Source organism: Melospiza melodia, chromosome 4 (assembly GCF_035770615.1).
Source record: "Melospiza melodia melodia isolate bMelMel2 chromosome 4, bMelMel2.pri, whole genome shotgun sequence".
Lineage (NCBI taxonomy): Eukaryota > Metazoa > Chordata > Aves > Passeriformes > Passerellidae > Melospiza > Melospiza melodia.
Window position 1 is genome coordinate 82,459,533 of NC_086197.1, and position 27,961 is coordinate 82,487,493.

Sequence of the window (27,961 nt, forward strand, 5' to 3'; positions counted from 1 at the left end):
ACTTCCAGCTGCACCACAGATTTTATGCCAGAGCACTGAATATTCACTATACAAATTTTATGTGATGAAGCAGGTAGATTAGATACTAACTGGATAGATTGGAACTAAAATTTCAACTTAATTGGGATGCCATGATAAAAGAAAAAAATATATTTAACTGTAGATATTTTGAGCCCATTAAGATAAGAGATGGGGAAAGGACACTATTGTTTAACTCTGGGATAAAGATGACAGGTTAAGGAAGATTTTAATGTCTTCAAGTCTTGATCATATGAAAGGGTCTGCAGATCATCTGACTATCCCTTGCCTTCCTTAGTCCTTGTCTAAACTCTAGTGGACAGGGAGAATGTAAATGTTCCTTCATCTCTTTTAATATTTTTTCCATTTCATAACAATAAAAATTATTACCATATTTCCCTAATAATCTCCTTTAAAGTATCCTTCCTTCCTCTCTTTCTCCTAGACTTCCATTGATTTCCATCTTGCGCTGTCTTTGTTGTGCTACTTAGCTGATCACTTCAACCTCAGTATAAATTTTTGCATTTGTCTCTACTCAGTAGAATCCAACTTTTTTCTGGTCATTCCTTACATGTGAGAATTAATTTTTTGCACCCTAGGCCAGAGCTCTGGCAGAGCTGTAGGCTATAAAAGATGATCTGCTAAATATGGTTGCAAAATGGTTGTGTATCCTGTGGTAATCGGAAGTGATTTACTTATTTGAAAGTTAATTATTACTTCCATAAGCTTTTCTTAAAAATTAGTATGCAAAAATCCCTCTTTGTGAAATAGGAAACTCTAACTATTGTCTAATCCATTATTAAATTATTCTTTTATCTGGGAACATGTGGATTCAGAAGTAATATAACAGCAGAGAAAAAGGTGTTTCTTGACATTTTTTCTTTGCTGATGATATTTAGAATGGGGTTCCTACATTTGCATACTTCACCAGTTGCAAGATCTTTCCCTTTTCCTCAGTAAAGTGATAATTTCCTTTATGTTCAGAGAAACACCTGTCCTAGATGGTTTGCTCAACACAGAAGCAAGAAATAGCAAAAACTCACTGCTTAAAACAATCCTACATAAAGCTTTTGAATTTTTTAATCTTTATCTCACACTCATGTTCTGTTTGTTTCATAATGATCTGATTATAGTTGTTTTTGTTACCAAGTTCAAATATCTGTATGGTTTGAAAAGTGAAATTGGAAATTAGTAATTCACTCTGCTTTACAGAGGCATTCCAGAAGATGGTATATCATCTTTATATAGACAGTTTGCAAGTAAAGTCAAGCTTAGAAGAAACTGTAATGGTTTTCAAATGACTAGTTGAAGAGTATAAAAAATACCCTCCAGAAATTCTGCTTCTATATTGCAAAGAATTAAGCTATTTGAAATCAAATGTAGTCTGGACATGAAATTCTCATGGAAATTGCCATTTCCTATAGCTATTCCTTTAGGGTCTAAAAGTATTGGATACTGCTGTCTTGCAGTGTAGTGCAATTTCTATAGCATGCAACAACATTTTAAGACAATGCAAGATAAATAACCCATGAACGCTGTCACTGCTGCCTAGAATCACCATTTCACTTACCATGGGTCTTCCTGAATGTATTTTGGCACTAGCCTTTATGACTCCAAGTAGTTCTTTTCATGTCTTTAACATGTAGATTGCTAGCCTGGGAAAACACTTACCTTTTCTACACTGCTTTGCAATCCAAATGAACTGCTACTTCTGTAGCTTTCAGAAGTCGTTTAAATTAGTTCCCCAAGCAGGTGAAGCAGTTCCAAGGCAGTTTATAATGCAGATTTTCTTTAAGGCTGCATTCCAGCTGTGTTAGATGTGGAAGCTTACTGGTATGGGAGCTAGCAGGTAAGCAACCTCCTACCCCAGTCCCTCTGAAAAGTCTTGGTTTTTTATTTTTAATTCAAATTCAGGTAGACATTTTCACACAGAACATTTATGGCCTACTTTAATGGGCACTTTTCTCAGCAGGCTTAGTAAATTGGACACTTAGTTTTTAAAGATGAGAGACAGTAGGGTTTGTTGCTTCAAGCATTCATTTAAACTGAAGTTCTTATTTATTTAAATAATGCATAAAGGCTTTGTCAGACTGGACTTAAAATGACTTGTATTATTGTTCTCAATATGGAAATCACAAGCAAATCTGGGTCTGACATCTCACTCCACTAGAAAGGAGTAAAAAGAATCTTCTAGTAGTTTTTGCGTGAGGGACAAACCACTTCTAGATGGATCTAATAAGAAATGGGTACTGATCTATTCTTGATTTCTTCAGAAGTGATATGTAAACCAGTAATAGGGAAAGAAAATAAACAAAAAAAGCTTCTGAAACCCTTGAATTTTTTGCAATACAGGGCAAAGATTTGTCATCACCTTTTAGAATCTACATCCCAAAACTTCCAGTGTACTAATGGTCATAGCAAAGCTGTAAGGAGTTTTAACTCTCCTTTACAAGCAGGTTGTGGGGGGAAAGCAGACTCACCAGACAAGTTTTGAAAGCTCATGAGAAAGAACAGATTTTACTTTGAGGAGGTTTTGGAAGAAAATCCTTGAAATCAATCTGCATCAAGTTGATACATGCAAAGGTGAGGAGGACAAAAACCCTGTCAATCAACTACACTGTGGAGGACTACTGGATGGGAACAGTTTGATCAAACTGTTCTTTAAGAGAAAACACCAATCTGTTCTAAAAAATAAAAATACCCATCAGAAACTAGTAGGGACTGTAGCAGTCCTTAAGAAATTAATCTAGTCCACATTAATGAGTCAAATACTGTTTCTCAGAGCTGGAAATAGAAGAGGCACTGATCTCCCTGCTCCTGCTTGCTGTGCTCCAGTAAACGACAGCTGAAGGTGATTTTGGCTGCCCACATCTGTGCTACCTGTCTTGCTGCACTTGCAGAGATCAGCCAGGTGAGAGATGTGAGGGGGCTGTAACTCCTCCAGTCACCCCAGACACAGGGGACAGAGTTTATTCCCAAGTACTCTCCTTCCTCCTTTTGCACAACGTGTTGTGAAGGAATAACCAGGAAACAAAGCCTCCTCCCCCGTGAGCCTTGTGTGCATCTTTGCTTGGGGCAGTGATCTGTTTCTGTGTTTGGGGTAAAGGCCAAGACTCTGAACCAAAGATAGTTTTTGCTAGTTAGTATCATCTGTCATATTCTCTACCCTGTGTTATTTCCTGCAATGGCTAATAAAAGCATCAGTATTTTAGAAAAAAAGTGGGCGGAGAGCATTAACATGGATTTTGCATGTCTACCACATGAGTAACACCCAGGTGGATTATATTTCCTTAACAGAAAATAAATGTTCTGGCCTGTAAGACACACACTGGTACAAAAAAGTACTCTGTCACCTGAGAACAAGAAGCCAGATTTTCTGAGATCCAGTGCTCCTGGTATCCTAAATGAGAAGAATTAAGGAGTCCAGGGAATGCTGGTAAGTGCCTCTTGTCCTCTCCAGTATTTACAGTGGCAAAGTTGGTTAAGTTCCTGTTCTCTGCTGTTGTGGTGAGGATGTGTGCTTCACTCTCTTCTTCCCAAGTGTGCTTTGAACCTGTTCACGTGGAAAGGATCCTCTCCCAGATGACTACGTCAGTGGACATGAACAAGCCAGTTTACTTAGAGGCATGATTCCAAACACTCACTGTATTAAGGAACGTGGGCTCATTGGAATAAATCTGCAGACATGCACCAGTTAATTACCTGTATTGTTTGGGTTTTCACCAGAGACACTTTGGGATGAGATAAGCTTCAAAAGCATCCTGTGCTACTGCTGTTGGTTTAAACTGCAGTTTATATTCCCAAAGCTTTTTTCACTTGGGCTCTGTGAGGAAGGGTGTCTCTCTCTCTGCTTATTTGTTGAAACTGCTGTTTTCATTATGTACATGTGATAAACAGGAATTTATCTTTCTTGACATAAACCTATTTCACCCAGATTGATTTTAGCTTTCACATTGGAAGATATAACTTTAAAGTACATCGGCATAGAATGACATAAAAGACAACGAAACATGAATGGCAATCAGGTAATTAGGAAAATTGTTATTTACTGATTTTTTCAATGCCTATTGTCATGGTAGCTTGGCAAGGGATTAGAAAGATTTAAATATAAATTAGATCTGTCATTCTCAAAATGAAAACAAGTTAGTTATTCAAAATTGTAGGGGGAAAAAAAAAGAAAAGGCAAAAGAGCCTTCTGTGTTGCCTTTAAAAGCTTAGATGTGAGCCCTGGAAAGCACTGAGCGCAAGCCACATTGTAGGAGGCCTCCCAGGGGAGAGTTATGCTGCTCCTCTTAGTATTTTCTTAGCTTGCACAGAGAAGCACAAGTCAGAGGTAGTCTTGCATATGCAAATATGCCAGAAGAGGAAAAATAATTGTAACTGCAGGAATGTGATGCTGTGTCCAAACTAAAGGGTTTGCAGAGACAGCAACAGCAGAGCTGCCCTGCAAATGAGCTATGGGACTGAAACCTGCCAGTTTGGTCAATGGCAGCTTTAGGGCTTAGAAGGTGCAGTGCAGAACTATTCCACACTGAGACCATCTCAGGTCCCAAAAGTAGGCCAGGCAAACTAAAAATGTCCTATACTGAACAAATATACTGCAATTTTTCATACTTTACCATTTAAAAATCCAGGCTGGTGTCTCTGTATTTCATTGTACCCTGCAGGTAAACTGCTTTATTTGGAAAGAAGGTAAACACTTATTTGGTCTCCATTGCATAATAGACACTCACCCACAGAGCATCAGATGCCTCAGTGGACAGCAGGAGCTGTCAGTGGCTTGAACTGCTGTAATACAGAACAGGACTCTGGTGCATTCAGGACATACTTCCACCTGGAAAGTTTATGCACACATTGGAAGGAAAATAGTCTCAGGTTAAAAAACAGAATCTTCCCAAGCTCCTTCGTTTTCTTGTATGCTTAATGTACATCCTCAAGAGGAGCTCACTGACCTGTGAGCTCCTTCCCCAGTGCCCTGGTTTCCATAGAACAGAAGCCTGGTGACAAAGGCCAGAATGAGAACACATGTACTCAGGTCAGTTCCCTGACACAGATGCTCAGACAATAAGATTTGAGGATGTCTACAGTATGTGCTTGTTGGTCTGATCTCTTGCAGACTCCAGTCCTAGAAAACGATTTACAACCTCACTAGCACCTGAAGTGACTCTCTCAAACAAAAGAGGACACAAGTGATAGTTGCTTATAAAGTGCCACCTCTATAGGTAGCTGAACCCCAGATGGGAGGGACTGGATGGAGTTTAGCCATAGTTGTCCAAAAAACAGTTTAAATTCTTTAGGCTGGAGCTGCAAAGAACTGTGGAAAATTAGAAAATCTTGACTAAGGAGAAATAAGTGATAAACCAAGACAAAGGCAGTTGACAAAGTCATTCCTAAATGAGGAAAGAAAATCCTAGATGTGCACAGGGCATGCCAAATGCACGTGGTGCTAACCAGAACTACCAGTGCAACCTGAGCTCCCATAATTTACCTGCAAGAGACACAACACTGCCTGGGTCTGACTGCATGGGAGGGCAATGCTCACCAGCGGCAAGAATCCTGGGAGCAAGTCAGGGAAGTCAGCCCCATCTTCTGAAGGGCTGAAGGAAAAGAGTGCCCAGAACAGTGTAAATTGGAGGATGGGTTCTGTCCCATGGCCATGGTGGGTGAGCATGATACAGAGAAAGCCCTTCTGCCTGGGGTTTGTGGAGGTTTGGGTGGGACTTTGGGGAAGTGAGGGTTGGAGGTGGGGATGTGCTGGAATGGGGAAAGAGAAGAGGACCTCAGTGAAGAGTGGGCTTAGGCAAAGGGGATAGACATGGTGAGTGCAGGGTAGGACCCGACATGTGTGACTGAGGCTCAGGGGACAGGAGCTGAGAAGCAGGGTACAGGTGCCTTGATGACCTGCTCTGCTGAGAGGTGAAGGGGCTGGTGCCAAGGAGGTGGCATTCATCTCAGTGGAATCCTAGCAGAAGAGCAGGTGATGTGTGGTGAGAAGGGAAGTGAGATCCCACATCTTCAGATAATTCCCCTGCCTCCTATCACTCCACTCCATGTACCCTCAGCCTTACAATCCAGAGAAGCCAAAATCACAATGTTGATATTTGCCACTCATTAATAATGGGATTACTTCCTCCATGTTTCATTCTTGGATCAGCTGAGTTCAACCTTTGTTTACACTGCTTGGAAGCTTTCCACCAGCTCTGCCTTTGCACATTATGCATCCTACTTTTTATTTATAGTGTATTGTGGTATTTGAAGATCTTTACCAGCTTCTCTCAGCTGCCAGCTGTGGCTGTTCTATTATTTCATCTTTCCTGCTGCCTCACAGCCAGCAGGAACACTTAATTTGTGTTATATCAAAGTGAAATCAGGAGCCACCCAACAGCCATACTCTTATGATTTGGAGGAGCACAGAAATGTTTAGCACCAGGTTATTGGGTTGAATCCAGCTCATTCAGCAGCAACTGGAAATTGTTAATGCCTGCTGACAGGCTGGCAGCTGTGGGGCATGATACTGGTGGCTCTTCTTCAGTTGCTCAGGGACAGATGCTCCCCCTCACAAAACCCCAACAAAAAACTCACACTGTTGCTGGCAGCCTCAGCAGGGACACAGAGTGGGCAGTGAGGCTGTACTTACACCGAGCAGTATCTACAAAGAAAAGCCCAAAAGCACTGGAGTGAACAATTTGCAGGCCACACCTCTGTGAGGTTTGTTGTGGGGATGGGAACCTTCTCTACCAGCAACTCTAAGTCTTGTTTTGAAAGAAATATATTGGATATTTTGATAATAGAAGCCAGGGGGATGTTGCTTGACATTGGAGACAATCTGGTAGGTTTTAACAAGGTGTGAAGAGTGGTTTAAATATTGTTCTCTGCAGCTCTTTTTGTTTTGTTTCCCATATCTCTGCAGACCCATTTGTGTAACTCCTCAGGTTCCTTGGCTTTATTCTATTCTGCACCATCACTTCCACCAAGTACAGTAATGATTCAATGGTTCATTCAAAAGTTGGCAATTATTTCCCTTTATTATTTAATACTGCACCCAGCAAAAGATAGCTTGTTCTGTGAGGAAATTCCTATTTGACTAGGGAAGTGAATGCTAGAGTGGTAGAGATGCTGGGTAGGATTTCTGACTGTAAGAATGCTGTGGAGTGGATCCTGTATCACAAAGATGCAGCGTTACAGGAGACAAAACCACTGCTACCTGTGAAGTGGCAAAGCCTTGTAGTCCACAGCTTGGGCTGAAGCACAACTACTACCATGAGTGTCTCTGCAGTAATTTGACCTACATAGTTTAATTACTGTTTATCTTATTTTCCTTGTTTTTCTGACACGTAAAGATGGCTGACTATTTTCCATTAAAAAAATAACAAAACAGCAGGTGAAAGAGTTCAATACAGACTAAAACATTTTAGGACCAAATTTCAAAACTTCATTTCTTAACTTTAACCAAATAATATTGATTTAAAGTTCTTCTGCAAAATAAGAGTAATGGATATCCTAGCATGTTACTGAAGAATGATAATGTTAAAATGTGTGATTTGAAAAGTTCTATCTTCTTTCTTCATCATAGTAAACTGCTTTAGAATATATTTTCCCATAATTTTAGAATAGTTTTATAAATTAATGCTTTAAAATTATTTTTATAAAATAATTATTTAAAGTTGTTGTTCTATAGTTGACTTAAAAAAAAAGTAGATAGCTGAATATTTTGATTATTTTCTGATTTGGATAATTTATCATAATATATACACTTATATAGTAAAAAAATATTACACAAAGAAAACAATGTATGACATCTAAAATGACAAAACCCTTTCAATATAGAAATTACTACCATGAAACTGAAATTGTTTCCAAAGAAAAAATTGTTTTTATGCCAGGGAAGAAGAAAAATAGTTTTAAAACTGCAATATTGAAAGTAAATTGCAGTATTAATAGTGTAGCAGTGGGTCCACAGCTCCAAACAACTCTAACATGTGGCACTGCTTGCCATCCCTTTGGGGTGGGAAACCCTCAACCAACCCAAAGTGCTGTGTGAGCACAATCAGAGCAGGGAGTTTAATGACAGAGAGTGGTTTGTTGTTTAATTGTACAGCTCCAAGGTTCTGCCTGAATCCCTGTGAGAGCAATCAGAGGGTCACACATGCACTCAGCTCAGTGATCTCCAAGCATGGCAATCTTGCTATCTGTTCTCCAGCACAGGATGTCTTCTTGACCTCGTTTCACACTTGGTGTGAATGCATCACCTGGGGGTACTCTAGATTCTGGCAAAGCACAACACAGTTTTGCTCTCCCCATCCCATTTTTGTTAACCTCCGTTGGACAAATCCCTGCTACATTGAAAAGCAAAATTAAGGCAAATACAGTTTGCCTTATTTTGGGAAAAAAGGAACTATTTCAAAGAATTTGTTCAGTTAACTACAGAATATGGTGCAAGACTTCTGACAACTAATGTGTTTTGTACTACTCAACTGCAATCAGCTGTGTCAGGAGACACTTTCATCAACTACCCTATAATTATGTTAAGGCTTTCAGCAAATGATGAATCCCAACTGGCTGGGCCAGAGCCCTGCCTTTCTAGAGAAGGGTAATAATTTTGTCCACTCACTGGTTCATTCATTTCAGCAAGTCCTAACCTGTGGATTCACTGAGGTGAGTATTTACTGATTATTTTTATGCTGTTTAAATTTTTACTATTTTAAAATTCAGATCTCACTGAGGGAAGGTAAAATTTGATAGGACTTTCTAGAAAGATTGTCAGGAGTTGTAAGGTAGAACAACCACTTACCTGTGTTACACACACTGAACTGTATCTATCAGCTGAACTGACACTACCAGCTGTTTTTTTCTCAGTGTATTTTAACTTCCTTTTTTTCCATGCCAGTGATTCATTGAACTATTACACACAAAAAAAATATTATTAACTGCACATATATAGGTGTCAGAGGTATTGAGTAAAATCTATGTCTCCAGGCAAACAAAATTGCTAAAACAACTTTATTTTAGTGAAGTCTTGTTTCAAGCTTTTTTGGCAAAGTCCTTAGTCTAGGCAGTTTTTCTCAGGACGTGGGAATAGGTTTCCTTTACAGGTGTGAGTGTGCTAATAGGGATTTCTCTTTCTTTAGGAATCTAAAGTTTATTGGTATAGACTTACACCTGGGAAAACTCAATATGAAGTTACTTCTCCCTAGTGAATGCTTCTAATCAGGGGTGAAAGAGAAGACACCTGTATGTTTTCAGCCTTTCAACTCAGGTAAATGATATGGTGCAGTGTAATAGTTATTTTTTACATGAAGCCACAGGCAGGCAAGACAACCCACAAAATATGAGGCAAGAGGTTTGAGTCAGAGTTGCATGTAAGCAATGGAGCACGTGCTGGGTAATCTCAGACAGGTGAGGGCTGGCATGGGTATCCACTAAAGCCTCTGAGGAGGAAAAGTCAGAGAGTGAGGGTGTGGGCAGTGAGAGCCAGGCCTGGCTGCCACACACTGTCCAAGTCCCAGTTCCCACAGCAAGTGGTCCAAATTTACTCTCTCAACATGTTAAGGTCTCTTAAAACCAGTAGACTCCATTGTGTTTCTCAGCTTTGCTGTTTAGTCAGAGTTTGTGAGGGTTTGCAGTTTGTCTCAGAAGAGGATGAGATGGTGGGTCAGCCATCCCAGTTGCATGTCGATAGAGACAGCACCAACTTTGCCACCCTAACCAGTGGCAGGCCCAAACAAAAACTCATTTCCTCAGCTCAGAGCCACGGAAAATCCTTTTCCTAAGGCTTTCTCCAAGGGTTATGCTAATATTCTTGCTCAGGCAGGCCCAACTGTGCTTCTTTCTTCTTTTCAGTTGAACTGTTAATTCTCTGCATACCCGTTTCCCAAAACAATGCTCGATAAATGCTAATGCCTCCTTAATAAATCACCGATTTTCTGCATAGCTTTGTACTCACTTTTGTTTTGAGACTTTGACATCTGTTTACCCATCTCTCCCACTTATCTCCAGGGATGGGTGGCAATTACACAGGCTTCTTGGTATTAGTAGGTTTATCAAAATAACAAAAGGCTATGTGAGGGCTGTGAAGGAACAGCAGGTGAAAGAGAACGCAGTGCGAAAGAGAAATCACTCTTGAGGCAAGGTTTATTTCTTTACTGCAGTTTCATATTTTTGTCAGATTGTATTTATTTATATGCAATCGTGGGGGAAAGGAATATGGAATGAATTACAATCCTAGGAGAGGAAGATTAAAAAAAGAGAGCATTCAGGTATTGCAGAAGAGAACTTGAAATGTCATACTGTGAAGACATATGTTAATGTACAAACTGGTATGAGGTTAATAATACATATTTATTTCCATGAATAATTTGCTTTGAGGACCCTTCCCCCTGCTCTCAAACCTCCTATTGCTCTAGCAACACACTCTATGGAGTGTGGCTACTGAATATCCAGGAACAATTTCATCCATGCAGGTTTCATTTACCCCAGGGGTGTTTCTGCTCCCTTACGCTTGAAAGGGAATGCGCTTATCACCTTTCTCGAAGATTCTATTTTTTTTCTAAAAAGGATAGCACAATTTTGTGACTCAAACAGTTTCAGATACAGAATTGACTGCTGTGTTAATTTCAATACTGCAATACTTCCCAGGATTATGCAAAAGCCTGTCCTGGTCTCTTCTTCAGAGCAATCTCACCTTTTCCAAAGGCACAGTAACCTTTGTACAGTGTAGATTTTTTTTTTCTTTCATAAATCCTAGATTAGAGTAATAGTTTCTTGAAGGGGAAATATAATTTTAACACAGATGTGAAATGATACCTGCTTTGTAAAGAAATGTACTGCGGTTATCTCTGTGCTGCATGTTGGCTTAGAAGGCAAGAAATATATTTTTATGTTCAGTTCAGACTTCTGATTTTCAAAATAGTACTCATAAGGGAGATGATGATCATTAAGTGCTTACTAATAGTGGATTATAATCCTACATATTATGGGCCACCTTTGATACTGTCTATACACATGTAGGTGTATGACATTGCCTTGTTTGGAAGAGCTCCCTGAGAAGATCTAGGGAAGTACTTAGGGAAACTGTTCTTGTACTGCAGGAAGCACAGTGATCTACACTAGAGTCCTTTGTAAATATTGCTGTCCATAAGAATTTAGAATTATGCTGGAACACATGATGCTGCAGAAAATATGACACTGGGCATCTTAAGTAATATCCCTAGTGGATGTTGGACCAGGTGACCTTTAAAGGTCCCTCCTAACTCAAACCCTTCTATGGCTATGAAAATTTGACCTCCTACTTTGAGAAGTAGTCAGAACAAAGAATAGAATATACAAGCCCAAAGAAAATTGGGTTTGGGGCTTTTTTTTTTTGTGCTTTTTTTTAAGGCTTCTAATTAAAATTATTGAAAAGGTTTCAGTGTTGTATCGTGAAAATACATTTGACTAAAAAGAGCCCAAAGAAAACTACTAGGTGCTTTTAAAAACCGGGCAGTGATTTGCCCAGTATTCTAAGTTGGGATAGCAGTGGTGTAGTACAGTTATCCAAATATGCCTCCAGGTTGTTCTTGCCTTTAATTACCTATATATTAATAATCTATATTAATGATTCAAATATGCTTTCAGGTTGTTCTTGCCTTCAATTAGCCATGTATTAATGGTAAAGATACAATTATATTTTTAATTTCTATATTGATGGCTAATGTATTTTTCTTGCTATAGAGAATATGTTTGGGCTTGTTTTGCCACAAAATACTAGAGATTCCGCAGACAGTGAATGTTTTGCAGGGTAATCTTAGTGAGATAGAATACTTTACAGTCACACATGATTGACTCTATTTTGTCCCTGATTCCTCTGCAATGGAAACTGTTATTATAAAATCTGGGTTCTGCCAAATCTATTTATACAGAGTACAGCAAAGGAAATTTTTCCAAGTACTCTTGGAAATGTGTTCAGATAGTTTATTTAGCTAACTTGCTAAAAAACAAATCAGAATATCAGTTAACAGGCTGTTATGGTATTAAGAATTTTTATAAAATTAAGAATTAGAATTTGCAAGAGAAAAAAGAAAATGAAAGTGTAGAGATTTTACTAAATACATGAAAGAAATCCTGGAACACTGCAGCAGTCATCATAGGAGTATGAAAATAATTTGGTAAGTTTAGTAAAAATTTATATTTTAACTAATTTAAATAAAACAAGTTAAAACCATATAGTTAACTCATTTAAAATATTAAAAAGTTGTTTGACTACTTTTGCATAGGTATTTTTAAGGAGACTTGTCTTCAATGTGGATGCGCAGGTCCTGACATTTACATCGTGGGAATATTTTGACTTTTTTTTCCACAAGCAACAGTCAGGAATGCTGGCAGAAATTTTCAGGAGGTTTTTTTCAGGTCCTCATGTACTCATTGCCCTGTACTCAGTTATGGAAGTAACCAATGACGAAAGAGATGACTTGGCAGTTCTTGATGATAAGGACAGCCACGGCATTGGGGTGGTTTGACAAGCATCTCTTAAATCAGACATGCTGACTAAACCAGCCAGTTTTGCTGGTTCATGTACCTAATTTGGAAAACCCCTTCCTCTCCTCTATATCAGCTGAGGCATTTTCAACCTCAGCAATTCATTGCGTGGCCTCATTAACAGTTGTCTTAGCCCAGCTGAGAAGAATCTACTGAATTGAGGGTGGAGTTTAAAACCACTGTCAAGATCAGTGATTACCAAATGATGACTTTACAGAGATGTCTAGCTTAATGTGCTTGTAACAATGAGGCCACATACTCTATGCAAATATCACCCTTCACAGGTTAAACCTGCCCTCAGCAGTGTTACACAGATGGCTCATACTTCCAGAGGTGGACCTGCTTTCTGTGGAGCTTTCTGTTCCTCACAAATGTTCATGTTATCACCACAACACCCATGTGTGTTTGTGTTAACTGAATGTCATTGCCTCTTCGTTAAGAAATACCAAAAATGACACAAATGGGGAATGCAATACAACTACAAGGTTATACTTCCCTTTCTTCCGTGGCTGTTTCGTGACTCTGATACCTGTTTGTAATGAACAAACAGCCTCTAGCCAGAACATGAATCTCAAAAAAGAGCAGGAGGGTTTAATTGGAAGTTGCAACAGATGATACTGTCCCCTTCATCCAGAAAGATCCCTCCAGAACAGAATGGAAGGGAACGGGGCATTTCCCACAGTAGCACCACTGGGGCACCCAAGGACAGCAGGACAGATACCAGACACATTGACTGTTTTCCACTGACCTATAAAAAATACACGTGCTGACCTCAGAGAGCTCTTTCCCAGCAGTGTGGGCTGATTTGATCCTATTTAGAGAGACTGTGTGTGGCTGTATCAGTATCGTTGGTAACTTTAAAAAAATCCTTTGGGTTCTCCTTCAGGTTGCTTCCAAGTTTAAATACATTAACATTTATTATATACCTACTCTGCTCCTCAGAAGTGTATTCCATCTCTCCTTAGGACTTAATCAGTGCTGACATCTTCATAGAAGCTAGAATTGAGTCCTTAGACATTTGTACAACTTTACATTTTTGTAACCTTCAGATAAAGGAAAATAAAATGCAACTTCTCCTGAGAACCTAAGTTACACTGTCTAATACCTTATTTTGTCTGTAACATCAAGAGTTATTTCTACACTGAAGTAGCTAGTGTTTATATGAAAACAAAAGAATAAGGAATAAATCCTTAAATATTCTGGTCCTATCTGCATTCTTGACCATATACCTTACATCACAGCCTCAGGCATTTAAAGACTTAAATGCAAAGATTCAAAGAGCTAGATTCTTCTGTCCCATAAAAACCTGCAGTTCTACATGCCAACTTCTATATCCATGTTTTCTTTGGCATAGGGAGAAGACCAGCCAATTCTCACATCTGTATTTTTTTTATTATTATGTCATTAATTAATAGGCAATATCATACTGTTGGTGATGAAAGGAACAGTTAATAAACACGTGAGGAGTATGTAATCTGTAATCTAAAATAACTACACTGATGATCTTGGTACAACAAGTGTTTTTACATGCTGTTGTTCAACAAGATAGCACAGTTTAGTGACACTCACCTTCTGCCTTAGAAGTCATGAAGAGCACGCCTGCTTTCTGTGTTCAAAGTAAAACAGTGGAAGTGCAAGATTTTACAGATTCCTGTTTGAAATTCAGTAAGTGTAATTAACACCACTAACATAACAGATAACATCAGATACTCTTTTTGTTTATTGGCTTAAGTTTAATGTTAGCAGATCTGACTTGACTCAGCAATGTCTAATTATATCAAGGCTGAATGTGGACTCTCATGTCTTATTTTCATAAAAAGCCTCCAAGCTGAATTCCTCTAATGTTTAGTGGCAAGCTTTGAACATAAGCCAAAGGGTATGACCACTGCTTTTTGATGCACTACACCATCCATTTTGGTGGATTGTGTGAAGTGCAAGGGTATGTATAATACTTCTTTCCCTTTTTGTTTTCAGACTCTCTTTGGTCTAGTGGAACCTTTTCAGTGTCCACTTTTTCAGGGACATGTGCCATGGCCTGAATCCATGACTGTGTAGTTACCAAAACACAAGAGCACACTTGCACTTTCAACCATGTGTGTTTCTGCAGTCCAGTTTATGCTGTGAAAAATGATGCAATAATTAAGTCAAGAAAATTAATATGATTTCCTGTAATGCTTAACCTTTGCAAATGCCAGATTTGGGAAAATCTAAAGTCAAAGCTTTTTCCCTAGACAAAAGGCACTTGCCTGACTGGAAGTACATATTGATGGAGCTATCCCACGAACAATTAGTGTTAATATATTGTAAAGTAAATGACTTTTTGACATGGAGAAGGGAAGCTTTCTGACTCAGCTCACTTAGACCACCATCAAGGAGACTGAAGAGAGTAACATTTATCAGGCTGTCATTGTGAGGCTGGGATGAAGACAATCCTTTTAACTGGAAACTATCACATAAAATAATCTGTTAACTCATACTCAGTAGAGTACATCACAGTAAGATTTGGGGAAAACCATTTCCCAATAAACTATTACATTTAACTTTGCAAAATTAGCCAATAATAAATGAGTTCTAGCAAGACCAGTAAATGTAACATTCCAAACAATATTTTCCTCTTTTTCTATACATCAAGTCAGTCTGTTACTGAAATCCACTCATAAAAACAACCTTACAGGAACAAATAATAAAGTTTGTGTTCTGTAGTTTTCTGACTTCAGTGGGGGCAAGAAATATCTTATAATCAAAGCCAGAGGAACAGAAAAAGCCAAACTACTCCTACGGCTTCTTTCTGAGGTCTTCCCACTTATGATCAAACTAATCACATAAAAGATCACTGTCCTGGCAAATGCTGGTGTGTATCAGCTGATTATGTGTGAAAATTTATTTAACTTGAATAAGCTGCATAAGTGGAAAAAGTATTTCTGCAGAATTTCAGTACAGAATTCTTTGAGTTTGTCCTGGAAGTCTCAATCTGTATTGTCTCAGGAAGTGTCACTTAGGATAATGCAGAAGCCAGGAAGAGAGATGCTCTGGTGTACCTCATAGTTACAAACAGGAAACGTGAAGGCTGGGTCTTGGCTGTAGTGATTATGAGATGGTGGAGTTCAGGATCCTGAAAAGAGGCAACAAAGGAAATGGCAAGATCATAACAACTGCCTTCAGGAAAGCACATTTTGGCATCTAGAGGCATCAGCTTGGAAGAATTCCTTGGGAGACAGCCCTGGAGAGAAGGGTCCAGGAGCTGACTGATTTTAAAGAATCACCTTTTCCAAGCTCAAAAATCTCCACATTCAGGAAATCAAGAAATGGCAGGATGAGCTCTTGGCAAAGCTCAGACATAGAAAGAAAGCACACATGAGGTACTAGCAGGGACAAGTGAACAAGAAACACAATTTGAGCTGTTGGTATCTGGTTAAGAAGCCCAGAGCCCACCTAGACCTGAATCTGGCAAGATGTGAGAAGGGCTTCTAGAGGTATAGAAGCAGCAGAAGACAAGAAAAATGTGGCCCTAGTACTGGCCGGAGATCCAGTAGCAAAGGACAAGCAAGGTCAGGAACATCTATGCAGACTGGACACACACAAGTTTATGGGACATAATGGCATGTGCCTGCAAGAAGTGGCATGTGCTGAAGAAGCTGCTGATGTCATTGTAAAGTCACTCTTGATAATCTTTGAATAGTCACAGTGACTGGGGAAGGTTCCAAGGTCTAGAAGAAAGCAAATGTAACTCCTTTCTTAAAAAGATTTAAAAAAGAGCAAGCAAAGAACTACAAGCTGGTCAGATCAGCCTCACCCCAAACCCTGGGAGGCTGAGAGAGCAAATAATCCTGGAAAACATTTACATTAGGAACGAGAATGTGATTGCAAGTAGTCAGCATGGATTAACAAAGAGAAAATTAGGCCTGCCCAACCTAGCAGCCTTCTCTAAAGAGATGCCTGGCTTGGTGGACAAGGGGAGACATTGGATACTGTTGATTTTAGCAAGTCTTTCAACAGAGTCTCCTGTAATGTTCTCACTGATTAAGTACAAGACAGATAACTGGACAGTGAAACTGAAAACTGGCTGAACTGTCAGGCTCACAGGGTTGAGATCAGTTCAGGATCTACAGCTGGAGGCCCATCAAAGTCCAGCTGGAAGCCTGTTTCTAGAAATGTACACTAAGGCTTCATACTAGGTCCAACATTATATAACATCCTGATTAATTCCTGGAGAAGAGTGTTCCTGTGGCAAGTTTACAGATAATCCAGACTTGGGAGTGGTTGATGTGCCACAGGATCATGCTGCCATTTAGAGGGACCTCCACAGACACCTCATGAAGTCCAATGTATGAAAACATTGAGCCCTACACCTGGAGAGTAATAACCTCATGCACCAGTACAGGCTTGTCAGCTGAATGGCTGGAATGAAGTTGTAGAGTAGGCTCCACAAAGTTGACTGGATTGAGTAATGAATCTTTGCAGCAATGAAGACCAACAGCCTTTTGGGTGGCATTAACAAGACTATACACCACCAACAGGTCAAGCACTGTGCTTATTCCTTCTCTTTAGCACTGATGATGCCAAATCTGGAGTTTTGGGCCCACAACTGAGCTTCTCAGTACAACAAAGCAATGGGCATACTGGAGCAAATCTAGCAAATTGCTCCAAAGATGAATAAGGGATTATAGCATTTGTCATATGAGGAGACATGAGAGAGCCAAAATTATTTAGCTCGGAGGAGAGATGGCTTTTTCCTGCTGTCACCTCTGGGCAGCTGTGGGAAATGCATGCAGACAGCTTTTCTGCAAGTTTCATCAAGCAGATGTCATGCAAATGAGGTACTGCTCTTGAAGCAGTTTAAATGAACAGAGCCACACCTTCTTTCCTGGTAATTGGATCTGTGATGCAAATTTGGTTTATAAAACTGATTCTTAGCAGGGTTTCTTTACTTATCACATTAGCATGTGGAATGATGAATTATCTGCATGAATGTTTAGATTTCAAGTCATCTGCTGATTCTATACAAAAATTTGTAGATTCCACTCCTGGCTGAATTCAATAAATACAAACTAAAACACGATTTGTTTTTTTCTCTTGAATCTGTCCTTGGAGATTTTACATTGCCAGCCACTCCATGGCCCACTTCATGATGACCCCTATATTTTTGTGTACACTCTTATATAATCCTTACATACTCTATTGCCTCATATCAAGGCCTCTACAGAAAGTGACAGACTGAGGTTTGAACCATTTCAAAATCAGAAGGAATGAATATTTAGGAGTTACTGCACAGAGAATGCTTTAGCTAGTGGGATTCTACGTAAAAGCTGATGCCTTCACTGAGGCTGTCACCACTAAATGTGACTGCTCATTGTGGGAGTATGGACAGCCTCAGCTTTCCTGTTGAACTACACCCCTGGGCAGACTTTGACTCAGGGCCACTTAATCTGTACATCTCAAATGGCCTGAAATAACATACAGCCAGCTATATACCAAAGTGATTCACAGGTGTTTGAACCTGTTTAAAAGAGGCCTGGACAGAAGATAGAGTACCTACAATATTTCAGATATCTCACGGAGTTAAATGAGTATCCATCGATTGGTTTTTCGCAAGTGTAAAACAGCTCAGGTTTGTTTTATATTATCTTGTATCTTCCCATAAGGACTCTGTAAATTTAACAAATGAAGGATCAGAACTTTATTTTGATGTAGGTGAGAAATATTATATTGCTGTTGATTAAAAGAAGTCACTGTGAAACTGCTCATTTTTACAGACATTTAACTGACACAGTCTGGAGTACTTCTGAGCATGCTTACTCTGATCTATGAGCCACTGAATACTGTTTCACTGCCTGTTTTAAATCTAGTTTTTTTTAAAGCTATTTTTTAGGCATAAAACTGACAGTGGAATAGTACAGTTTATTTCTCTATGGTTGTACATTGTTCTTTTCCTTCAAAGGGTAATTGTATTCAAGCATTACAATATATTCAATATTAGAAATGGTACTTGTTTCAAGGTTAGAAATTAAATACTTATAATTTCTTACTTCACATTTGCTTCTTTTTCTGCATTAGGTCTGAGAAGTTGTTGGAAAGTTTCCTGCAGCCTGAAATGACAGAGAGCCTTGTAAAAAGGACACCCCTATTTCACACCCAAGGAATATTGTTTAATAGGTATTAATCTGAAGAAGTATATTTTACAATAAAGTTTTTGACAGACTACCAACCTTCTGAACACCCAGAGAGCATTTAATTTTTGTCTGATCAGAAGCACCTAATGTCACTGCATATTCTACAATGGAAATTGTGAGACAAATACAAAGTTTTGGCATCTGTGTTACCTGTACATACCCTGTAGCATCTGGTGTGGTGTTTGCCACTCTTCTAGTTTCTTGCTGCTCATCTTTGAACATAAGAGCTCGTCCACTTGTTTCTAATTCACCTTTTCTTTCTATCTGGAATGCTCCTACAGAACTTTGTACTAAAAAGACTGGAGTGCAGCTGGACATGAAATTTTTTTCTCTGATTGGAAGTACACTAAAGACATCCATTGGGCAAAACGTCACTCTCTTCTATCCAGACAGGCTTGGATACTACCCTCACAAAAATGAAGTCACAGGAGAGGCATTTAATGGAGGACTCCCTCAACTCTCACTGCTGGAGAATCATTTAAAAAAAGCCAAAGAGGACATCCAGTTCTACATTCCTTCAGATGAACAGCTTGGATTGGCTGTCATTGACTGGGAAAACTGGAGACCTCTGTGGATAAGGAACTGGGGATCAAAAGATATTTATAGACAGGAATCCATTGAGTTAGTTCAGCAGAGAGACCTCAGTCTATCGGAAGCCGAAGCCAGAACTAAAGCTAAAATGGAATTTGAATCTGCAGCAAAATCCTTTATGCTGGAAACTTTGAAGCTGGGCATAGAAACGAAACCAAATCGTCTGTGGGGATATTACCTTTTTCCAGACTGTTATAACTATGATTACAAAAAAAACCCCCACAATTATACAGGAGCCTGTTTAGATATTGAAATAGAAAGAAATAATGAGCTTAAATGGTTGTGGGAGAAAAGCACAGCACTTTATCCATCTATCTATCTAGAGACAGCCTTAAAATCTTCCAGAAATGCTCAACTCTTTGTTCGCAACAGAGTTCAGGAAGCCATTAGAAATTCCTATGTCTCTAACTCTAGACATCCCCTTCCAGTTTTTGTATATACACGTCCAGTATTCACAGATGTCTCTGAGGAATATCTCTCTGAGGTGAGTGAAGCTAGACCTTAAAGAGTTCAAATTTATATGGCAAAAAATCACCAGGTGACACTTATTTAGCAAATATACTAACTTGCATCAGAAAGAAGTGTGCAATTTTGTCTAAAAAATTAAATTAATCCATCAAAAAAATTTGACCAAACGAAACACTAAGAGGTCTATCTTCAAACTGTTCTCATTATAGTTATCAAATAGTTTTATTCTCTGAGTTGTCCTCACATGTAACAAAATATCACAAAACTAGAAAACATACTTAGCACACCTGGTCAGAGGAAAGAAATTTGAGTAAAGTTTTGCAAAGAGAATTAGTAATACTGGGCTCACCTACTGCCTGCTTTTTAGGTTATAAGAAAAAAATATGAAACAATGGAGTCTTTCTTTCCTTAAAACATGTTTAAAGCTAGTGAAAAAAATCTGTCCTTAGTTGTACTCAAGTACAAAAATGGTATTTCAACATGTCATGGGGTCATGGGTTAGTTAAGTTTAGGCTCTGATTAAAATCCAATCATCTTATTGCAGTTCTGGCTATATTTCCCATCACATTTTTATAGACACCCACCCCATCAGAGATGCCACCACTCTGGGTAATCTCTTGTTGTTGTTCCAGCCCATGAGGAAGGGGAAGTCAGAGTCCTGGTGATGGCATTCTACCTGGTGTCCTCCCACATTCTGGACAGAGCATTAGCAAGTGTTGCCCCCAGTTCTGTGGATACTTTCAGGGAGCCAGAGGTGCTTCAGGGGCCCTGCTGGGATCCCAATTAATAACTGAAATCCTATAATCTTTACATTAGATTTGTGTGTGTGTGTTGTGCCCTACAGTAACTTTCTTTTTTTTTGTTTTGTCAGTATCATAGTCCTCTCCCATCCCATATATGCCTTAACATTTTCTACGACTGGTCTAAGAGCTGACCCGAAAGGATAAATGAAGAGAATGAAGAGAAACAAATTTCCCAAATCAATTTCTATAAAAGACTAGAGATATTCTCTGGAAAAGGGAGGTTCCTACTGTTGAAAGCTCTTTCTCTTGCATCTTTTCAGTTTTAGCAGTTTGTGGTAATAGAAATTAAGTTAAAAAAAAAAAAAAGCTGTGCTTTCCAGTATTTCTATCCCATAGCATTACTGAAACCAGTTGCTACCAACTCTGAGCAGCCAGGAGGCAATGCAGCAAAATAAGCTGTAACATGGCTGGGGGAGTGTATGTCATATGCCTAAGCACTGGCTCAATTTTACAGCCTTGTTTTTAACCAGATGACATATATAAATAGGATATTGTTGGCAACATTTTCTGGTATCATCTGTGCAATCCAATTCCAGGATAAAATTAAGCAATTGAGAGTAGGACATTTGCATTGTGTATCATTGCTTGCTGTCTTCAAAGTAGTTATTGTGGATAGGTCATTTACTATACGGATTTTTTCATTTGCCCTTATGTTATAAGTTACTTACATTTATATGATTCTTAGCATATTTTCCTTCAGGAAGACCTGGTAAATACCATTGGAGAATCTGCTGCACTGGGTGTTTCTGGAATTGTGATTTGGGGTGGTATGAATTTAACAAAAAATAAGGTATGCTACATCAATTATTATATGAAATTTTTAAAGAGAAATAAAGTAAAAAGGATGTAAAACATTTTGATCACTTACATCTTCTACTTTTAAAATATGACTCCATATTGGCAGCAGTTTCTTGTAGTCAAAACCCAAGCATATCTGAGGCTTATTAAGGTTATCATTGGCTACGCAGAACAAGAGTTCAATCTTTCAGTGTCTCAGTTCTGTTGACTCTGGGTAACTGGGCAAATTACTATGATAACCACAGGCAAGTTAGCACTTGTTTAATTAGTATACAAAAGAATTCCTATATCTTCACTTCATTTTAGTAATGAGGTAAAGAAAAAATTACATGGGCTTGCCCAGAACAATTTTTAGAAGACCCTTCTGCTTTTTGGAGCGGTGAATTTGGCAACAATAGGAGAAGTCAGTCTGTAAAAGTTCAGCCCTAGCCTGTTCTGTGTGTTGCAAATACTACTTTGATTAATTTCATTGTATGAAACATCTGAGTCAGAAGAAAAAATCTCTAGTTTGTTTTAGGAAGGGGAAATACATCGTTTGAGACTGTTACAAGGATGTTCTCATAATTCTTTCCAGGTAGTTCATTCATAACCAGGCAAGTTAGATTTAACAAACTATTGTATGGGAAGACTCTTGTGAAATCTTCTGAGTGCAATAGGGCAATGAACCAAAATGCTTCATCTCTGCCAGACCTCCTGCCACAGAAAGCTTGGCAAAATACACCTCCACAGCTCTGTAAGGTTGTTATTCCCCAAAGCATGATACCTTGACTTTTTTGTATGTGCCTGCCTTTGAGAAAGGATATCAGTTACGCTTGGAACTTTTCTGCCCATTATCTAATATCAGAATATAGATGAGCAGCAACTTTTATTGTCTTAATTTTGAGATTCCTGTGAGAAAAAAAAAAACCTCTCCACAGATCAGTCAGACTATATATTTGTAACACTAATTGCACCTGATTTTTTTACAGCTTTCACAGTCAGTAGCATTTCAGCAATTAAATATTTCTGTAAGCCTCATTTCTGCATCAACCAAAATTCCTTGGAAGTATTTATATATATACCTAAACGAAAACTAAAAGACCTACATACATCTTAGATTCACCAAAGTGATCTCCATGGGTATAAATATTAGGCACATGTACATGCAGTATTGGGCAAATGTTCATAATGTCAGAAACCAAGAGAGAGCTCTCAAACCTTCTGGTTATTAAACTGTGCCAAGAATGCACAGAACATATGCCAATTTAATGATCAGTTAGAACAATCAATTGTCTTAGCATACCTTCAATTTGACCATCCAACCACAATTCTTTTCATTTAAAAATGCCATGAAAGGTCCCTACCCTGTAGCCAAGCTATTCAGGCCAGGGGAAAGCTGAAAAGTCTAAGAGACTACACGATAGAAAAAGTATTTGTTTAGACTGAAGTAGTGTGAGTTTTTTTCCCAGACTCATTCAAACTATTTAAGACTTAAAAAAGAACTTCAAGTCCTCATGAAACATCTTTAAATACATCTGATTCAAAAAACTGCATGAAATATAGATAAAATGAAAGGTTAAAGACAATTGCTTTCTGATCTAACTGCTTTTTGTAACATCTCCAGCAACTACACAACATGAATTTGCTAAGATCCTTGAGTTTTATAACAGCTTCTCAGATAAATTTGCTTCCAACAACAACTTATAGCTATTATCAAATCCTCAGGGGAAACATTTATAGATATATACTGTGGTACTGTTATTAGAATGACAACATTTTAATGCTTTCCATACTAAATTGTGGAGGTGTAATGCTCTTTTCACAGAACACCTGTAGAACTCTGGACAACTACGTCAGGAGGACTTTGACCCCATACCTCATCAACGTCACAATGGCAGCCAGAATATGTAGCCAAGTGCTATGCCAAGACTCTGGTGCTTGTGCACGGAAAAAATGGAATTCCAGTGACTATCTTCACTTGAACCCTAAGAATATTGCAATTCAAATGACAAAGGATGGAAAATACACTTTACAAGGGCAACCATCATATCGGGATCTGCAAACATTCATAGAAAAATTTGATTGCCATTGTTATGCAGGGCACAGCTGTGAACCTAGTCCTGATATAAATGACATCCATTACCTCCATGCTTGCATTTCAGAAGATATTTGCATTCAGATATCCTCAAATTCTGAGAGTAAGGTGACATTATCTACACATCCTGAAGTAGAAGATTTCCAATCTACCTTTGGAAATAATATACTTAATATAACAACTGGAGAATATAATAACACTGTTACAGCTGCTAGTAGCTATGATTTAGAAGAAAATGATACTCGTACTTTCAGTAGTTCTTCATCCTATAAGATAAGGATGTTTAGTCTGTTTCACTTAATTCTCCTTTTGAGAACCCTAATACAAATGATCCATGAAAGCGAGAATTTCCTTTTCCTTGACTATATTTGAAATTCTCAAGGTTTTTTTTACAAAACAAAAAAACTAAAGAATTCCTGAAAGGCTTATGGTCTTATCAGGTAACCTTTTATAATCCACAGGTACCACTTCAGCTTGAATGTATTTCTTCAGTTTAGTTCTATAAACTACTATCTGTGCCAAAGAGATATTGGTCTATATATACTGACTATGCTATATGAGAGGATAATCCAGAATAAAAACCATTTTTTTACAGTTTACATTTTTAACCGTTATATTTGGAAAAAAGTAATGGTTGACAATGCACTTTTGTCTACTTCAAGTTAAGACAGTTAAACATATAATATGTAAAATATGTCATCAGACTTGGTGCTCTATGCAAGAATTAATTTCATTCCATATGAATGGAATTATCTTTTAAAATATTTGGCTTAACTTTAGATCTGTGGAACTTTGCAGCTTAAAATTTATCTTATTAATGTAATGTCCCTCCACTTTTCACAAAACCTTTAGGGATGCTGTAGCTTTTATTTAAATTAAATATATTTGTAACTCTTCAAAAGGTTCTAATTTCAGTGTCAATGTTGACTTTGAATATTACAGCTTCATTATTTAAAAATTGAGCTGTAGCAGTTTATCCTTTCTTCTCACAAACCCTCTCTCTTATTTCAGATATCCTTGTTGCAGAAAGGCCCATTTGTCGGGGATGAGCCATTTGTCGGGTGCAGGGAAAACTCGGGGCTCAATATGAGTCATCAACAAGTTGCGTCCATTGAAGAGAGCATCAGACACCCACACAGCAAGCAATAAGCCCATGAACACTCTGCAAGCCATGCGATCCACTGGCCAAACCACGCCACCAACTCCCCCCCGCTCCCCTGGGCCCACACTCCCCACTCCCCACGTCTCTCTGTCCACCCGCCACCACACCCAGCTAGGCCCAAGGACACGCCACCCCGCAGGTGCAGGACTTGGAATGAGCCACGGCCCTGCACTCTTCCAGTCTCCAGCCAGCCAAAATCCCAACATCTCCCTTTCTTGGCTTCCAGTTGTTTGGTCTTGCCAATACTCACAACTCATCTGCTCTGCTGCTGGCAACTATATACATTCACGAATGAGACGGGGCACTCTGAACTAGTGTCGTGAGTTATTTATTCAGCACATCAGTCTCAGTACATTGTTAGGACAATGGAGACAGATTATGTTAACAGCTCTCTGATCTAAAGGGAATGCTTGGGACGTGTTACATTACAGCATAGCATAAAGCCATCTCAACTTAGGTTTCAGCTAATCACACATAGAGCAAAACATGTTGACAAAAATTCTATCTAATCATATGAAACATATGTAATGGTAGTTAACACAATGCCTTGTTCATGAGAGACAAAGCACAGAGACTCATTCATACTAACTTTCTAAAGATATACATTAAATAACTTTGTTGCAATTTATAAAGACATTACAAAAGTCTATTGTGCTATTTCTCTATGCTACTGCTTAGAAAACTTTTTGCTGTATTAGCAATGTTCACAAATCTGCTCTCAGAGGCCTGCTTTTTTAACCACTTTCACAAAACCCTCTAATTTTATGAATCTCAGCCCGCTCTGCCTGTGCATTCCCTGCAGCACAGGTCACCAGTCCTAATTTCTCCATGCAGCCATCCCTAGGAACTGGATAGGGTTGTATGTGCCATGTAGACAAAAGTCTGTGCATGGGACTGTGTGCCTTGTTATTCCTGAGGAGCCTCTTTGGTAAAAAGAGACTCCTCATTTTGCTCCTTAGGAAAACCCAGCAGTGGAGGCAGAAAGATAAGTGTCACTGGAGACCTGAGACAATCTCAGGACCACCTTTCTGATTCAGTTTGCTGACAGAACTGAAAGTATTTGCTTAATACTATTCCATTGCCAAAAGCATTATGAAAGTAGCAGAGATACCTCAGAAGAAAACTACTTTCAGTATCATATCAGGACTCTAGTTATGATTAACATATAGTCAGTTAAAGCATTTAGAAGCAATTAGCTGCAGTTTATTTGATAAAATAACATTTTCAAATTATTATGTCAGACACCTAATAGACAGTTGGCTTTCCGATGGGTGAAGAGTGGCTGCCGGCATGGATACATTAAAAATCTCCCCAGAGCCAGGCATGATCTGTATAAATAATTCACCATCTCTCACAGATATAGCCTGCCTCACTAATGAAAATAACCAGGATTTCAATATAGTGGTCATTTACTTATAAAAAGTTCATTCCTTAATCTAGCAGAAAACACATATTATTATATCCATTTTCTTTGAATTTTCAGGTTGTTGGTCATAATAGAGATGCAGAAAAAATAGATGAAGCCTTTAGACTTAACATGGAGAAATAATGTTTTATGGCTTTTGAAGAGCAAGTTATCAAGAGGAAGTAACAATTTTCTCATCCCAGTTACAGTGGTAAGTCCATGAATCAAAGCTGTTTCTGCCATTACAGTTCCAAGTGGAATCATGAATAAAAATATATATGTGCAGCAGACTGTTCAGCACAAAAGAGTCCATCTGGTTTTGATCACCTGTGCAAAAGCATGCTTTTTTCCACTGAAGCTTTGATATTGGTTATTTCATCCTGGGCAAAGAAAAGGCTTGGTATCATAACTCCTGTGCCTGATCTCCCTTCACACTGCATTTATGGTAACTATCAAACGGTGTCTAAAAACTGGAAATATCACTAGTAATGCCTTAACAAAACTTGTATGACTTATATGAAATTCTATTTTTTTTCACAACACTTTGACATGGCTAAACTGAAAGATACTGGATCTGAGCACTTTATGGTAAGACAGCTTGCAGGTTCAAAAAGTCTGCAGGTCTTGCCATGAATACTTTTGACTATCAGCCAGGTAATATCACGCACAACATTTGTGATGATTCAAGCAGGAAATCATCAAAAAAGGAGGAATGAGAAGAAAAAAAACACAGAAGAGTTGAAACAGAGCACCCAGGACCTCCCAATGGATGCAGAGGAAGTGAACTGCAGAAATGAAAGAGTGAAGCAGTAGGGAATGTGGACAGACCAGTCTCTTCCCACTCAGCATTTTTATCTACCTGTTACTTAATATTGACAACCTTTCCCCAAGGCTCACTGCAAAGATGAAGGAACACACTAACTGATACATTAGACCTATTCATCCAATCCCATACCTTTTTTTTCTTGAGAACAGCCAGGACCAGGAAAGTAAAAGGAAGATGAGAGGAAAGCACTCTATTGCAATGAACTGTGCCTTCCTAAGCTGCACGTGTAGCTATCTACCTTGTGCTCTGATGCACAGTGCTTTGCCAGCCACCATTCAAATGTTCATTCAGGATTATTTATGTTACCTATGAGTATCTGCAATTCATGCTTTAAATCCTACAGACTTCAGGATTTAGGTCTGCTATGTGTTAAATTACAGTATTTTCCAAATATATTATTTTTCTCTTATTATATTTGTCTTACCTATATTCTATGATAAAGAGTCACCATGGAGTCAGTGAGTTTCCATGGAGTAAAAGTAAAAAAGAAAGAAAGGAGTGCTATGGCTTGGATTGCTGGTGACTGTCATATATTCAAAGACAAATTTATTTTCTCCTAAGTGGACTCTGTTCCAAAGAGATTTTCTTCTATTCACTGTATTGCCTGTAATCATAAGTTAGCCTTATAGTTTTAATTTCTTGCGTTCTTGTAATTTTGGAAAGATTAAACACTAGAGGAATAGTTCACTTTAATTCCCATTCATTATTTTTGTATTTCTCCTTTCTAGAGAAACCTCAGGCTGGTAATACTTAGGGACAGGGAAATGCAAAGTGGGTTTGATGAAAGGATCTGTTTAAGTGAAAGCTGTTAAATACCCTCCTTTGATGTTTTGACATTATGCTAAAATTTTAATTGAAATTCTGCTTCTCCATCTGAAAAATCTGGATCTAGTTTCTTGTGTTGCTTATTCTGGGACATACAAAGATATTAGTACATCAAAGGGAGATAGCAATTGGCACTTAAGGAATCTGAACAGAATAAAAACATAGTCTAATCATCATTTTTTGGGGTAAAAATGGCAATATGAAGAGATGTTTTGTGAGGCCAGCAAGATCACTTTGTAGACAGCCTAGGATGTGATCCTGAAGAGTTCAGCAAAATTTGCTTTATTCCCTGCATCACACTGGGATAA

General features: G+C 38.5%; 1 protein-coding gene across 8 annotated transcripts in view; it reads left to right on the forward strand.

Annotated features, from left to right (window-relative positions):
• The window catches only part of LOC134417760 (hyaluronidase PH-20-like), a 36,213-nt gene extending 8,769 nt beyond the window's left edge, over positions 1–27,444 (forward strand). For 3 of the 8 annotated variants that reach the window (XM_063155382.1, XM_063155379.1, XM_063155380.1), the window contains exons 3-8: positions 2,801–2,929; positions 3,316–3,454; positions 9,147–9,274; positions 18,586–19,776; positions 21,264–21,353; positions 23,166–23,941. In XM_063155382.1, coding sequence (XP_063011452.1) covers positions 18,808–19,776; positions 21,264–21,353; positions 23,166–23,807 — 1,701 coding nt within the window. In that variant the 5' untranslated portion in view covers positions 2,801–2,929; positions 3,316–3,454; positions 9,147–9,274; positions 18,586–18,807 and the 3' untranslated portion in view covers positions 23,808–23,941. Of the gene's footprint in view, positions 1–2,474; positions 2,602–2,800; positions 2,930–3,315; positions 3,455–9,146; positions 9,275–18,585; positions 19,777–21,248; positions 21,354–23,165; positions 23,942–24,446 lie in introns of those variants that run through there. The other 5 variants (XM_063155385.1, XM_063155383.1, XM_063155386.1 and 2 more) reach the window with 5 other exon arrangements.
• Positions 27,445–27,961: the final 517 nt, after the last annotated feature.